The sequence below is a fragment of the Crocuta crocuta genome, unplaced genomic scaffold, assembly GCF_008692635.1.
Source record: "Crocuta crocuta isolate KB4526 unplaced genomic scaffold, BGI_CrCroc_1.0 scaffold50, whole genome shotgun sequence".
Lineage (NCBI taxonomy): Eukaryota > Metazoa > Chordata > Mammalia > Carnivora > Hyaenidae > Crocuta > Crocuta crocuta.
Genome location: NW_027527428.1, coordinates 3,437,490 through 3,452,150, shown reverse-complemented (window position 1 = coordinate 3,452,150; position 14,661 = coordinate 3,437,490). Strand labels below are relative to the sequence as shown.

General features: G+C 51.3%; 1 protein-coding gene across 1 annotated transcript; it reads right to left on the bottom strand.

Moving 5' to 3' along the window:
- Positions 1 to 437: 437 nt before the first annotated feature.
- Positions 438 to 1,929, bottom strand: UBALD2 (UBA like domain containing 2). The gene has a single exon (XM_077754822.1). The coding sequence runs from the start codon at positions 822 to 824 to the stop codon at positions 507 to 509; it is 318 nt and encodes a 105-aa protein (XP_077610948.1). The 5' UTR covers positions 825 to 1,929; the 3' UTR covers positions 438 to 506.
- Positions 1,930 to 14,661: the final 12,732 nt, after the last annotated feature.

The following is a 14,661-nucleotide window of genomic DNA, read 5'->3' as shown; positions in this document are numbered from 1 at the left end:
AAGCCCCGCACATCCAGCTGGAGAAGGGGGGCCCCCAGGAGCTGCAGGGCTGCTGAGGAGCCAGCCAGGAAGCCGGGGTGGGGAGAGGGCCCTGGAGACCTCCACACCTTCACCGCCATGGAACACCTTGGAGTGGATCCGTGGGGGTCCTCTTCTGATTCCAGAAGGCGTGACCTTTGAGCGGAGGCCCTGGTGAGGGCCAAGATCACGGCCCCTAGCCCCCAAGCACCTGCCCGGCGCTAGGGGTGGAGGAGGGGGTGCTGGCCCTTCCCTGCTGACCCCCGACACCTCAGCCAGCCAGCCCCACTCTCACATACATTAGTTACATTTATATATTCATATATATTATAGTTATATATTAAAAAGAGAAAAAACTTGCCTGAAGAGAAACTCCTGAAAGACCCAAGTGGCTCAGGAAGTTTCCTCTCCCCCCCCCNTGTGTCTCCGCGGACCCTGGGCCGCCCCCCCAGCTCCAGCCCAGCGCCTGGCGGTGTCGGCATTCAGTCTCATCTCTGGCCATCCATGGCGGCCATGGCTTTCTGCTGGGAGCCCCCCTGCTGTGCTCCGGGGGGCCACGTGGGCTGCGGGTGGTGCAGGTGGTGGAAGCTGTGGGCGGTGGGTGAGGAGGGCGGGATCCAAGCGGCCTGGTGGCCAGGTGGGGACGAGGCCCAGAAGGGGCTGAAGTTTGCAGGGGGGGAGCAGGCCACGGCCGTCATGGGGCCGTTGCCGCTCTGCAAGCCCTCCGAGGCGCGAAGCTTGGAGAACATGGCCAGTGCATCGGGAAAGTTGGGCGGCGTGGCAGGTGTGTTGCTGGGGGTGCACATCTGCTGGGAGAGAACACAGGTGTTGGGGGAGGGTCACCGGCCCGCTCCCCGCCCCCACCTCCGACCCAGACAGGGCCTTCAGGTGAGGCTTCCCCAGGCTGGGCCCTCCGCTATTCCCATTCTCCAGTCCCCAAGCAGCTTCGACGGGACAAGGGCACCTTCTCACCCTGAGCCAATGGAAACAAGGACAAACTCCAACAATTTTTATCAACACCAAAGAGAGTTTCATGATGCCAGGCAGCTGACACCCTGCGGAGTGTCAGAAGTAACGGGTTAATTCCAACCAGAAGCTAGGGTGTCAGATTCAAGTGAGGACAAGAGAGAGCCGGGCCACCACTGCTTGGCGCCTCACCCTGGTAAGAAACCAGCTGGCTCCCTCAACAATCCGCCCTCACATGTTCTGGGCTTGTTGGTCAAAGGAAGGCAGCCAGACCCAGGGTCTCCCTCCGATGCCCAGAAGCCCCACTTTCTCGGTGTCTGGGTTCATCTCGCATTAACAGCACCAGCCAGCAGGCCAGCATTATCCCACTTCTCACAATGCCCGGGCAGACAGATGAGGAAACCGAGGCCCAGAGCTCAAGTCAATTGACCAAAGCACACCCACCGCAGACTACAAGCTAAGATGGAATTCCCTGGCTCGAATTCCTGGGGGGGGGGGTCCCCCGATCTGTAGGACCCAGCTCTTAATCTCTACCCAACCCCAACTCCTCTGCGCTTAGAGTCAAGTACAACTTCATGCCTCAGCTCCCAGAGGACAAAAACCAGGCAGGGAGGGACTTGGGTTTCCTGCGTCCCCAGCCTCTTGCCCATGATGTGTCAGCCAGATGCTGGCAGAAGTCTCAGCCCGTTCTGTCCCTCAGCCGGCCTCGTGGGGGTACTTTTACAAACACCAATACCTGCGGTCTTCTGCCATGACCCCGGGAGGCAAACTCCCCAAACTCTACAGTATCCACCACTCTTTCCGCTCAGGCACCCGCACCAGGAAGGGCCAAGGGCTGGGGTAGGGTGAAGGACTGAGACCAGCACTCTCCCCGCCTACCCCGGGAGACTGCCGCGCGGCGGGGCTGGGGGTGCCATCCCGGAAGTGTCCCACAGGGGCCAGGGCAGCAGACAGCAAGGCCTTACACAAAGCCTGTTCTGACCTCACCAGCAGCTTCTCCCTTTCCCGGGAAGCCAGGCTAGTACTTCTTTGAATTTCTCCTAATTTTAGCAACACCAGCCCCTCCCCCAGGCACGGGGCTGGAGGGGGGGTGGAAGCAAGATTCTAGGGTTCTTCACCTCGCAGAGGGCGCTTTCACAGCTCTGCCTTTAAATCCCAGGCAGAAATGGGGAGGGAGAAGCTGTCCGATTACTGGGCCAGCTCCGGACCGCAGCTAGGGAGCCCCAACCATCGTCTTCCTCGGGGGCGGGCCTGGGGCTCCCAGCAGGCGCGGCCCCACCCAGACCGCTTCCCTCCTCCCTCCTCTGTTCCCCGCCCCCCACCCCAGGGCTGACTTCTCGGCAGCAGGAAACAATGAATGGGGGGTGGAGGGGAGAGGCCAATTGCATCACAGCATCGTGACTTCCCCAGTTGATCAAGCCAGGGAAGCCTGTCTCAACAATCCACCCCGCTGCAGAGGACTAGCTCCAGGGGGCCAGGCGCATCCCACGGCCCCCTGGCAGGCTCCTTCACCTTTGCCAGGTTCCCTCTGTTTTGGTAAAAGCAGGGGTTTGCAGCACATGCTTACGGAGCCCCTCCAGCTCCCTGCTTCTGACCACTGTGGATGAAGCTCTGCAGGCCTGAAGCACACCCAGTGTCGACTGCACCCCGCTCCCAATGCAGTGCCCCTTACTCTTCTCAGAGCCCCCACTCCCAGGCCTTGTCTGGGAAGAAGCCTATATAGCTGTGTGAGTGTACAGTCATTTACGGGACAATCATTTATCAGCTACCTGTGCCCTGGGTCACTTCTGGTATTATGCCATTACTATTCTCGTTTTGAATTTTTTCCTTTGATTCTCTCTGAAAAAAAAATAGACTCCTGGAGGGCAGGAATGGCGTTCTTCACTGCACTGATTAAGTACTCAATCCATGGTGGACTGATGGATACACCAGATTATAATGTTTGTTACAAAACCCGCCGCCTGCCTGAGGGAAGCTTTTAAGAGATCATAATCCCCAGGCGTCCGGCTGGCTCAGTTGAAGAACAGACTCTTGATCTCCGGGTTGTGAGTTCCAGGCTCACGTGGGGTACAGAGAGTACATAAAAAACCAAAGAGAGAGAGAGAGAGGGGTGCCTGGGTGGCTCAGTCGGTTAAGTGTCCGACTTTGGCTCAGGTCATGATGGTGCGGGTTTGTGAGCTCGAGCCCCGCGTTGGGCTGACAGCTCAGAGCCTAGAGCCTCCTTCAGATTCTGTGTCTCCCTCTCTCTGCCTGTCTCCCATTCTCATGCTCTGTCTCTCAATAATAAATAATGTTAAAAACAAAATTGAGAGAGGAGGGATTATAATCCCTTGGGATTTGCAAGAATGAACAACAGGACCTAAAAGGGCCACTAGTCTCAGCTCTCCCTGTTCACTGCACCACAAAATGCTTGTTCTTGAAGTCCCTGGACTTTCTGGCTACGGCAGGTGGAGCAAACCCCAAGGCTCTTCTGAGAGATGGGAGGCAGGGTGCTCCCAGGCCCTAGTGCAAGGTGGGAGCCAGACCTTTCCCATGGTCACGTGCAGGGCAAGGTCTCCTGGAAAAGACCCTTCATGGCTTACGAGGAACCTGGCCTTAGCTGCCGCAGCCCATGGCCAGCACAGCTCTCCCGGCATATTCCATATTCCTAGATGTTCCTTGTCTTTTGATCTATATGCAGAAGTCATTCCAAGTGAGAAGCTGGTTAAAAGGTCAAGACAGACCCTTCTACTTGTCCTTTGCAACTAGATGACAACAGGGCACCAAGGATAAGACGGCACAGAACCATTTGCAGCTCCTCCAGGAAAGGGGGCCGAGAAGGGAGCCACGGGCAAGAACACCAAGCGTTAAAATGCCAAAAACGTACTCCAGAAGCCACCACAGATCTCCTGGGGAATAATGTCTTACACTCCCTATTATGGAGCCCAGTCCCTCCGCCTCCAGCAGGGCTAATAGGTAACTAGGGGTGGGGAGGGGAAGGCATTCAAGCCTCTAAAGTGAAAGCTCCGGCCTGTGCCCCTGGAAAGCAGGCCACCCCCACTGGCCAGGAGGGCAAAGCCTCAGGCCTGGGGGCCTCCTTGGAAAAGCAAGCAAACCCAGACCCCAGCTGCTTCTGTTTCCTGTACTTTCATGTGTCTTTACATACGGAGCTTAAATGCAAATTCTTGTCCTTATCTTGTCTAAATCCGTCTGTCCTCCTCGCTCAGGGCAAGTCCCTTTTCCAACAACAGGAAAGAGTGAACATCCCTCTCTGGGTAGAGCCTAGCTCTACCCGAGCCTGGGTGGATTTATCCCTTTCCTGTTCTCTGCAGGGCTGGGTTGTTTGGCTGGGGGGTTGGGGGGAGGGAGTTCTCCGCAAACATAGCCACCCCAGCTCCCAGCCCCCTCGGGGCTCTTCATTCGGGCTCCCAGTTCCCCCAGACGACCCGTTACCATCCGAGCCCCCTCCCCATTCCCGGCCACCCGGTCCCCGGCCCCGGGGAGCGNNGCCTGCGGCCCGCACTGTTTCTCTTTTCGCCCGGCCGCGCCCATTGGCGGAGCTCTGCGCCGTGGGGCCGCCCGGCATTGGTCGGCCTCTGTGTTTTGGCTCTTCCAGGTTCCTGATTGGTCGCGGCCGGGAGTTTGGGGCGGAGCCGTGCGCGCTGATTGGCCTCCCGTGGGCCTGTTTGAACTCAACTTGAAAACCTTGAGTGTCTGCTGATTGGCCGAGGGCCCTGTGTTTGCTGTTGTAGGCTTGGGGGTGGTGCGGCCAAGTTCATTCATTACTTCATTGAAACTGTACATGCTCAGCTGGAAAAGCAAGACAGAGTGGCTTTGACTCATTTCCTCTGAAAGATGTGGTCATCTCGAGAAACAGAATGATCAAAATAGAAAACAGAGGCTTTGCAGCTGCTCAAGTCTCAGAGTTGTTTATTTTTTTTAAACTTTCGAACAGCTCTACTTTTTTTAGCCTTTTATTGAAATTTAAGGTACCCACTTTCTGCCTTCAGTCATTACCCTCCCCAAAGGCCAAACAGCCTTTTCCTAGTTTTTAGAACAAAAACTTTTGCTCTCTAAAGATATAAACCAATGTTAACATACACTAAGTATACTTGCAAGGGGGGAAAAATGAGACTTTCTCAGTCACTAATAGACCAAGCTGAGAATTTTTTTTTCCCTTAAATCAGTTAGCCTAGCTGACTGAAGCTTAATTTCTACCATTTTTATTAATACACTGTTTCTATACGGGTACTGGTACTCCAACCCTAGCCATTTTAAAAACTAAAATTTGTTTATATGTGTTGAGCTATCACCTTCTGGATAAGGATTTGGCCTTCATGGACACCTGGCTGGCTCAGTAGGAAGAATGCTCCGCTCTTGATCTCGAAGTTGTGAGTTCAAGCCCCACAGGTGGGTGTAGAGATAACTTAAAAACAAAATCTTAAAAAAGGATTGACCTTCAGGGCTGTGTTTGGGTATTGTGGGGGTGGGGAAGAACTAGGAGTTTAAGTGAATTGAGGAAGGGGCAGAGGTGTTAGGAAGGTAAATATTACAAGGGATTCACTGTCAGAATTCCAGTTTCTGAAAAACTTGGTAGGTTTTGGATCTGAAATACAAATTACACAGTATGTTTAAATCAGCTAAGGGCCTGCAGAATAGGAGGCTAGAAGAAAGCAAGACATGGTTCTATCTTGACTTTCCCTAAAGTGGATGAAAGTCTCTAGCTAAGAAAACTTGACCGTATAAAAAATAAAATAAAAATAAGGAAAAAAATACACCCAGTGTTTATGTACTGATGTAAAACAGCCTCGGGTGTTGTAATGAGCTTATCCCATTTAGTCTTTTTGTTTGTTTACTTGCTTGTTTGTTTATTTTGAAGGGGAAGGAGTCAGCTTTTTGACTGCTTCTTTTGCCATAATTAAGTGCACATGGCTGACGCCCAGAGTGTGGCTGGAGAGTCAAGTACAGCTTGCAGCCCTTCCCTTCCAGTAATTGCAAGGTGAAAACAAAAGTGAGCCGCCAGAAGCTTCTATTGCCAGGGAGCTGGGGCCACAAGCAGCCTCAGAACAAGGAAGTACTGTCGTTGTGGGGCTCCAGTTTTCACAAGTACATACAAGTGGCAAACGTGTCAAGGCCATGAGTGTAGGGTTCACCTGGGCAGAGACATTTCAGCCTGCAGGAGCCCTTAGGTCCTAATTAAGAAGTTCTCCAGAAAGACAAGAATCCTGAAAACCCCCAGATTGCCTAACCTTCCTCCACCCCCGCCCTCAGCCCTGCTATCAAGGCAGTTAATTCTGAAGATTTCTTTGATGTTTACCATTGGCAGGAACCATTTCACAGCTGTGGGCATGTGAGAAAGGCGTAGAAATCAAGGCTCCGGTTTTGAGTGTGCGTAAGGCCACTCTGGGCAGAGAGAGGGAGAGCGACAGAGTTCTGCCTCTGAGCTGTGGCAGAGAGAGGTGGAAATGCTCAGTCAATACTTTGGCTTCTGAGAATCTGGTTGGAGGTGAGTGGGGGTAGGGCATCTTCTTCTCAGGCTGGCTAACATAGGAGTGTCCCTGTCCTGTGAGCGCAGGGAGAATGAATGAGGTCATGTTTGTAGAGGGCTTTGAGCTGCTGAGATAAAAGCAATTCTCCAAGGGCAAGGTATTATTAACTGAAGGTATCATTATTTTAATCTAAGAGGACAATACGCAGCAGGTAAAACGGAACAATAAAAACATGCCCATTAATAACAAGTGAAACAGTAGTAGCCTCCGAAGAAATGAAATCTTGGTTCCATCAATGGTCTGAACTACAGAACGAGCCGGGCTGCGGCATCAGGAAGAGAGACAGACCTAGCCAATGTTTCCTCGGGCGGCTCACAAGGATATTGTGAACGTAAGTCGGTGAGTGCTGAGACAGGGCCGCAAGAGCCAGACCACAGCAAAGCCCTGCCTCCTACCCAGCACTTCTCATGAGCCAGGCACCTTTCTAAGAGTTCAACGTCAGTGAACTCATTTCAATCTACACAACAATCCGGAGTCCCATTGCACCAGGCGGGCAGTTAAGGCACATGGGAGGGGAGGAGCCTACCCAAGGTCACAGCAGTAAGCAGCGGGGTGAGGCATTGGCTCTAGACTAGTTCCAGAACCTCACGGTTACCCATTACAGCACACTGCCTGCCTTCATGATGGAGGGGTTGCCCTTTCCGCGCAAGGGCTGTCGAGGACACTGGGATTTCCACTGAGTGAACCCCTGATGGGGAAAGGGGGGCATCAGCTGTCGGGCTTTCCTCTAATTCATAGTTCTTGTTTCCCTGTTGCTGTTTCAGGCTGCCAGGCCAGAGGGACACGTGGCCAGGAGAAGCAGAAAGAAGTTGGGGGAAGACAGAGGACGGTGGGAAGGATGCCAGTGCCTGGCAGCACCAAGGAGCACCCCGCCCCCGCCCCCTCCGGCCGGGCAGCTGGCTGAAGGGGGAAGGTCCGGCCCAGCAAGTGGGGCTCAGGTACTGGCAGGTGTGGATGGCTCCTTTCCCCTGTCTTGGACTTTCAATGCTATTGCTAGCTTTTTTTTTTTTTTTTTTAATGCTTTATTTCTGAAAGAGAGCAGCGTGAGCAGGGGAGGGTCAGAGAGAGAGAGGGAGATACAGAATCCGAAGCTGGCTCCAGGCTCTGAGCCAGCTGTCAGCACAGAGCCCGACGCGGGGCTCGAACCCACGAACCGTGAGATCATGACCTGAGCCGAAGTCGGACGCTCAACCGACGCTCAACCGAGCCACCCAGGCGCCCCACTATTGCCAGCTTTTGTTTGCTTAACGCAACCTATTTTGTGCTACGCCTTTTCGGTGAACATGCACGCGATTTCTACCCTATGGCAGGTTAAGTAGACTTTGCCACTTGGAAGCATGAATTTTTTTCTAGTTCTTCTCCTTTAAGAGGATGGGGCCTAGTACAGAGCGCTTCCTCTACTCCAGGCAAATCCCAGTTCTCCTGTGAAAACTGAAAACTGTATCTATGGAGAATGTACTATGAGCCCAGCTCTGTGCTAATTCCTCCTTTGTCTGACTGACTTGATCTAATACAACAACCCAGTGAATTTGGGAATCTGTGCATATCCCCAATTAGCAAGTGAGAGGAGCAGGTTCAGAGAGGCTCAGTGATTTGCTCTAGGTCACTCAGCTAGCTTGGGGAAGAAGTGAGCTCTGAACTCAGATACCTGTGTTTTCCCCCAAAGCTGGTGCTCTTAAATATCACATTCTACTGGGGCACCTGGGTGGCTCAGTCGGTTGAGCGTCCGACTTCGGCTCAGGTCATGATCTCACGGTTCGTGGGTTCGAGCCCCCGTTGGGCTCTGTGCTGACAGCTGGCTCAGAGCCTGGAGCCTCCTTCGGATTCTGTATCTCCCTCTCTCTCTGACCCTCCCCGATCACACTGTCTCTATCTCCAGAAATAAAAAAATTTTAACAACAACAAAAAAATCACATTCTACTTTCTAGCCCTGCCTACCCCCTGGAATCGACTTTATCTTCTCCCTTAGTGGTACTAACAAGATGGAAAAGCTTGTCTGCATTGCTGAAGTAGCAGGAAGGTCAAAGCCAATCCCCAGGTGATGAGTTCTTGCTGGTTTATACCAGATTACATTTTCACCAAATGTCACATGTTCCTCAAGGGACAAAGGCCATACCACTCCCAACATAGCTAATGGCATTTCCCAAAAGAACCCCTGATAGCCTGTACTCTCTGTCCTAAGCCAGCCCGGTGATAAGGTGGCCCTGCCTCTGCTTGCCAGGTGTGTCTCTTGGTAGGTGAGGCTCTGGCAACCTTTCGGAGGAACACCAGAGGCTAGGTCTTTGCCAAGGGGGAGAGAAAGGCAGGGCAGAGAGACAACTTTTTTTTTTTTTAATTTATTTTTGAGAGAGAGAGAGAGCACAAGTCAGGGAGGAGCAGAGAGGAGACACAGACTCCAAAGGAGGCTCCTGGCTCTGAGCTGACTGTGAGATCATGGCCTGAGCTAAAGTCGGACGCTTAACCGACTGAGCCACCAGGTGCTCCCAGGAAGAAAACTTTCCAGAGAAGGTTCTCCGTCTTCTCAGGGGCCTTCAGTTGTCCACTTGGACTCAGGCTCCCAGCCGCTTTCAGTTTGGTCCAGGAATTGACTGGCGTGGAGCTGGGCCTCTGTAGCCTCACCCTTGTGTCCAAAACATGGGAGGTCCGTTGCTGCAGCAACGGTAGACTTCAAGGTCTGAGGCAGCCTTCTTACGTGACCCGCCCTTTTATTGACTGATTGATTTTTGAGGAATATATCAAGAGTTTGTGTATAACGTATGCATAGTTCGAAGAATAATGAACAATCACCCACATACCCAACAGAGAACTTAAGATGTCCAAGACTAGTATCTTTGAAAACGCTCACAAGAGCTTCCTCAAATGCATACCTTTCTTTCTTTCCCAGAAAGACTCCTAAACCTCAAATTTGCATTAATCATTCCCTTGCTTTTCTTTGTCATTTAATCCTGTATGTAGGTATCTCCAAACAATGCACCCTGGGTGTGACTGATTGGATTGCTTCCTTTGCATAAGTGGCTCACCCCTTCTGTGTGCTCCCTCTCTGTCTCTTAAACTCTGCCAGGTGAGCTCCGTGAGCCCTCGTTACCAATATGGGTCACTGGCAGACGGGGCTTGCTCTCTTGTTCTCTTTTCCATGACCCCAGACAGCACCTCAGAGCCAAATTAGCAATCACAGGGGCGTCTGGGTGGCTCAGTTGGCTAAGTGTCCCACTTCGGGTTCGAGCCCGGCATCGGGCTCTGTGATGATGGCTCAGAGCCTGGAGCCTGCTTCGGATTCTGTGTCTCCCTCTCTCTCTCTGCCCCTCCCCCACTCGCCGTCTCTCAAAATAAAGACATTTAAAAAATAATAATAATAATAAAATAAATTAAAAAATAAACTAGCAATCACAGGTGGTAAAGAGATAGTCAGGAAGGCTCCTTAGAGGAGGAAGAAGTGAAGTTGGAAAGGAATGGGGTAGGTAGAAAGGGGAATGAAAGGAATTTTTCAGAAGAGAAAACAGTGCTAACTATAGCACAGAGTTACTTTGAAAGCTAGTTCAGAGAAAGGACTGTGGGGAGCATCCATTGGGAGACAGTAGGGTAGGGGTGACGCTAAGCTTGAAAGGGTACATGTCAGCGTGGCCGTGCTCTGGGCAATGCGGGAGGAGGGTGGTTAGTATCCTTTCCTTTATTCCAAAAAAATGGCCCATGCTTTCTCAAGGCTCTACAAGGACTCCTGAGATTAATCAGGTTAGGCTAAGCTATGTGGAGGTCGCTGCAATCTTAAAATCCTTCTCACCAATACAAGTTTGGTGAGTCTCAGGAACTGCCCTCTGGGCAGGGACGTGGTAATCCAGACTGTGGGAGTTTCCACATCATGTAGCTCCCAGTTTGTAAACTCTAGCCCTTGGGTGGCTGCCTGTTTTTATAAATAAAGTTTTATTGGAACACAGCTACCCTTATTTGTTTCTGTATTTTCAATGACTGCCTTTGTACTACAGCAGAGCTGAGTGGTTGCAGGATGGATCACAAAGTCTGAAAGTTTTCCCATCTGTCCTTCGTACTACGCAGAACACGCGTCCGGCAGGCAGTGAGTGCTAGAGGGTCAAGCCTTGGCAATCCCTTGTTTTAGCCCGAAAGTAACACACCTCTATTCACGGTTCCTTGTCCAGAAGAATCACATGGACTCTCCTAACCCAGGGGGAAGCAAGAAGTAGAGAAGCCCAGGGTACCGAGGAGCATTGGTCTAAACAACCACCATGGGGCTCTTCCCCAGGCACCAGACTGTTGGGCAGTGAGGAGGAGCCTATGTTCACCTGCTTATCTCTATATCCTGGAGCTGCAGAGGGATTTTAAATTGCAGAGGACGCAGCAGAGCAGAGGGCAATGCTGAAGAGGTCTGGAGCTTCTGATGAGATGTGGCTGGAGGTTTCAGAAGTTTTCAGGAACACAGGAAGTCAGGGGACACTGAAAAAAATGCAAGCAAGTCCTGGAAGAGAAGCATTTGATTGAAATAAATTACCTGATTATTTTTTTTATTTTTTGGGCAGTGATAGGTGCCCTTCTCCTTCAGGAACACGGGGCACTGTGGGGCAAAAGGAGGGACACGTGCTATTTCCTGACCCCCAAAGCCCAAGCCACACAGATCGCTTTTTGGACCAAGCACAGGCGCTGTAAATAAACACAGGGCAGTGTTCTGCATAAAGAGGAAGGAAGTATTTGCTGAGAACGAGAGTGCTGGGTTGTACACAGCAGAACTGGGAAACCACCAGAATGTTCCTCATCACAGGCAGTGTCCATGCCTAGCATGCCCGTGGGGCCTGAGAGCAGTCAGAGAAAATCCTTGCCCTTCGAGAGCAGTCAGAGAAAATCCTTGTCCTTCGGGAGCCTCCGGCCCAGAGCTGCCCCACTGACCAGACTGTGTACGGAGCCCAGGCATCAGAAGGGATTCTCTAAGAAGACAGGGCATCTGTCAGGGCCTGGAGGCAGTTACGAAGCACAGAGTCCACAGAGTTTATAGGAGGATATTCATCTGCCAGAGCTCTTGGAGAGAAGTTTAAGGCCAAAAAGGATTTCCACAGAGTTTGGAGCACCAAAAGGGTTGTTGAAAAATGGTCCTAAGAAAACACAAAGAGGGACGCTGGGTGGCTCAGTCAGTTAAGCGTCCAACTTCGGCTCGGGTCATGATCCGTGGTCCGAGGGTTCAAGCCCCGCGTCGGGCTCTGTGCTGACGGCTCAGAGCCTGGAGCCTGCTTCGGATTCTGTGTCTTCCTCTTTCTCTCTGCCCCTTCCTTGCTCATGCTCTGTCTCTCTCTGTCTCTCAACAATAAATAAACATTAATAAAAAATTTTTTAAAAAGAAAACACCAAGGGGCCTAGTTCACATAAGGAGACGATGTAGAAGGAAGTGGGTAAGATAAGGAAGGCAGATTCAGTGTGGAGAGAGGCAAAACGAGAAGGCGGGGCTGGAGGGAAGTCCCCAAGCATTGCACTTTTTTATTGGTGCCACTGCACAGAGAACCACTCTGCTGGCTTGGCGACCAGCAGGCCTGGCCCTGGACCGGGGTTCCCAGGATAGCTGGTAGGACAGGCAATCTGTGGGGATGACCGGGGACTTTGGACTCAGATGAGTCTCAGGCGAGTTCTGGCTCCCTACGTGTAGTACAGGGAGCTTCAGTTTCCCCATCTGGGAAATGGGAGCAATAGTATTCTTCTCTCTTAGTTTTGTTTTAAAGATTAAATGAGATAATCCATTCCAAAGTCTTGGATGGAGTGATTGCCCAAAAATGATTATTCTGGGGATCCTGGGTGGTGCTGACTCTTGATTTTAGCCCAGGTTTGTGAGTTCAAGCCCCTCATCAGGCTCTGCGCTGACAGTACGGAGCCTGCTTGGGATTCTCTGTCTCCCTTTCTCTTTGCCTCTCCCCGTTCACTCTCTATTGTTCTCTCTCTCTCAAAATAAATAAGTAAGCATTTTTTTTTAATGATTATTCTTTGGGGCCCCTGGCTGGCTCTGTCCGTCCAGCATGCGACTCTTGATCTCACGGTTGTGAGTTCGAGCCCCACGTTAGGTGTAGAGATTCCTTACAAGAAAAAAAAAACAACTTAAAAAAAAAGATTTTTCTTCATACGTATTTCAATAGCCATGTATTTAATGAGTACTTACATATGGGAAACACAGTCCTTGTGTGTATGTAGAGAAGAAACCGAAGACCAGGAGTGGGTGGGTGAACTGGCTCGCGGAGTGGGCAAAGCCCTGATCAACACAGCATTTGATGGTTTCTGTGGTTTAAATAGTCTCATCATGGCCAATTTCAAGCTACCGACAGTTTAACAACTGGCTGGCAAAACTCCTGAACCATCGGCTCTCGAGAACAGGCCCTGGCCCAATGAGATTTCTCTCCAGTTAGCAAATGACACATAAGTGAAAAGTTAACAATAGCGACTCGACTCGCGGATACACCCTCCCCCTGCCCGTCCACAGAGGGCTGATCCACATTGTGGGAGCTAGAGGGCTATTTAGGGTGGCAGCGGCTGAGTGCCGGGACTCTGGCGGCTGCATTTGGGGGAGAAAAAACCTGGCTTTTTCTCCGGCCATTCAGCAGCTACCGCCAGCACGGTGGGGGAGATGTGTCCCTGGCATTTGGAGTTCCAATGGGCACGGGAAGATGGTATCTCAGGGGAACTATGCCCTGGGCTCTGCCTTCAGCCAAAGGGGCACCAGCCTCACTTTTACCGCATGCACACTGAAGGCAGGGGCTGGAATGCACGTCCCGGCTCGCTCTGAAATCCTGAATTCTGACATAAAAAATACCTTTAAAGGGGCGCCTGGGTGGCTTAGTCCGTTGAGCATCTGACTTCAGCTCAGGTCATGATCTCGCAGTTTGTGGGTACAAGCCCCGCATCAGGCTCTGTGCTGACAGCTCAGAGCCTGGAGCCTGCTTCGGATTCTGTGTCTCCCTCTCTCTCTGACCCTCCCCTGCTCATGGTCTGTTCCTCTGTCTCTCAAAAATAAATAAACATTAAAAAAAATTTTTTTAAATACCTTTGAAATTCAACTGCTTCACAACAAAAACAGAGAGGGCTGAAAACCATAAGAGACTGTTAACTATAGAGAACAAACTGAGGGCTGCTGGAGGGGAGGTGGGTGGGATGGGCTACGTGGGGGATGGGCATTAAGGGGGGCATTTGTTGAGATGAGCACTGGGTGTTGTATATAAGTGATGAGTCACTAAATTCTACTCCTGAAACCAATACTACATGATATGTTAACTAACTTGAATTTAAATAAAATCTTGGAAAGAAAAAAAAAAAAAGCCCTAGCACAATTCCTGGCATAGAGCATGTACTCAATAAATGCCAACTTTTTTTGAGAGAGAGAGAGAGCACGCGAGAGTGAGTGCACACACACTCAAACGGGGGAGGGAAAGAGGGAGAGAGAGAGAGAGGGAGGGAATCCCAAGCGAGCTCTAAGCTCAGCAGGAAGCCTGACTTGGGGCTCCATCCCATAAACCGTGGAATTATGACCTGAGCTGAAATCAAGAGCCTCATGCTCAACTAACTGAGCCCCTACCCAGGTACCACCCCTCTCCCTCTCCCCCACCACCCGCCCCGCTGTTTTTTAGAATGCAAACTTTTTAATACAAAGATTTCTTTTAAATATTTATTCATTTTTTGAGAGACAGAGTGAGTGTGAGTCCGGGAGGGGCAGAGAGAGAGGGAGACACAGAATCCGAAGGAGGCTCCAGGTTCTGAGCTGTCAGCACAGAGCTTGACGCAGGGCTTGAAGCCACGAATTGAGAGATTATGACCTGAGCCGAGGTTGGACGCTCAACTGACTGAACCACGAGGCACCCCCCGCCAACAAATTTTTTTAATGTTTATTTAGTTTTGAGACAGAGAGAGAGGAGAGAGAGAGAGATCACGAGCAGGGGAGGGGCAGAGAGAGAGAAGGAGACACAGAATCCAAAGCCGGCTCCAGGCTCTGAGCTGTCAGCACTGAGCCTGATGCAGGACTTGAACCCATAAATGGTGAGATCATGACCCGAGCCGAAGTCAGATGTTTAAACCAAAGTCGGACACTTAACAGACTGAGCCACCAGGCACCCCCTAAGAGGGATTTTTAGAGGCAAGATCAAGAGGCAGGAAGACCAGAGAGGAAGCTAACGAA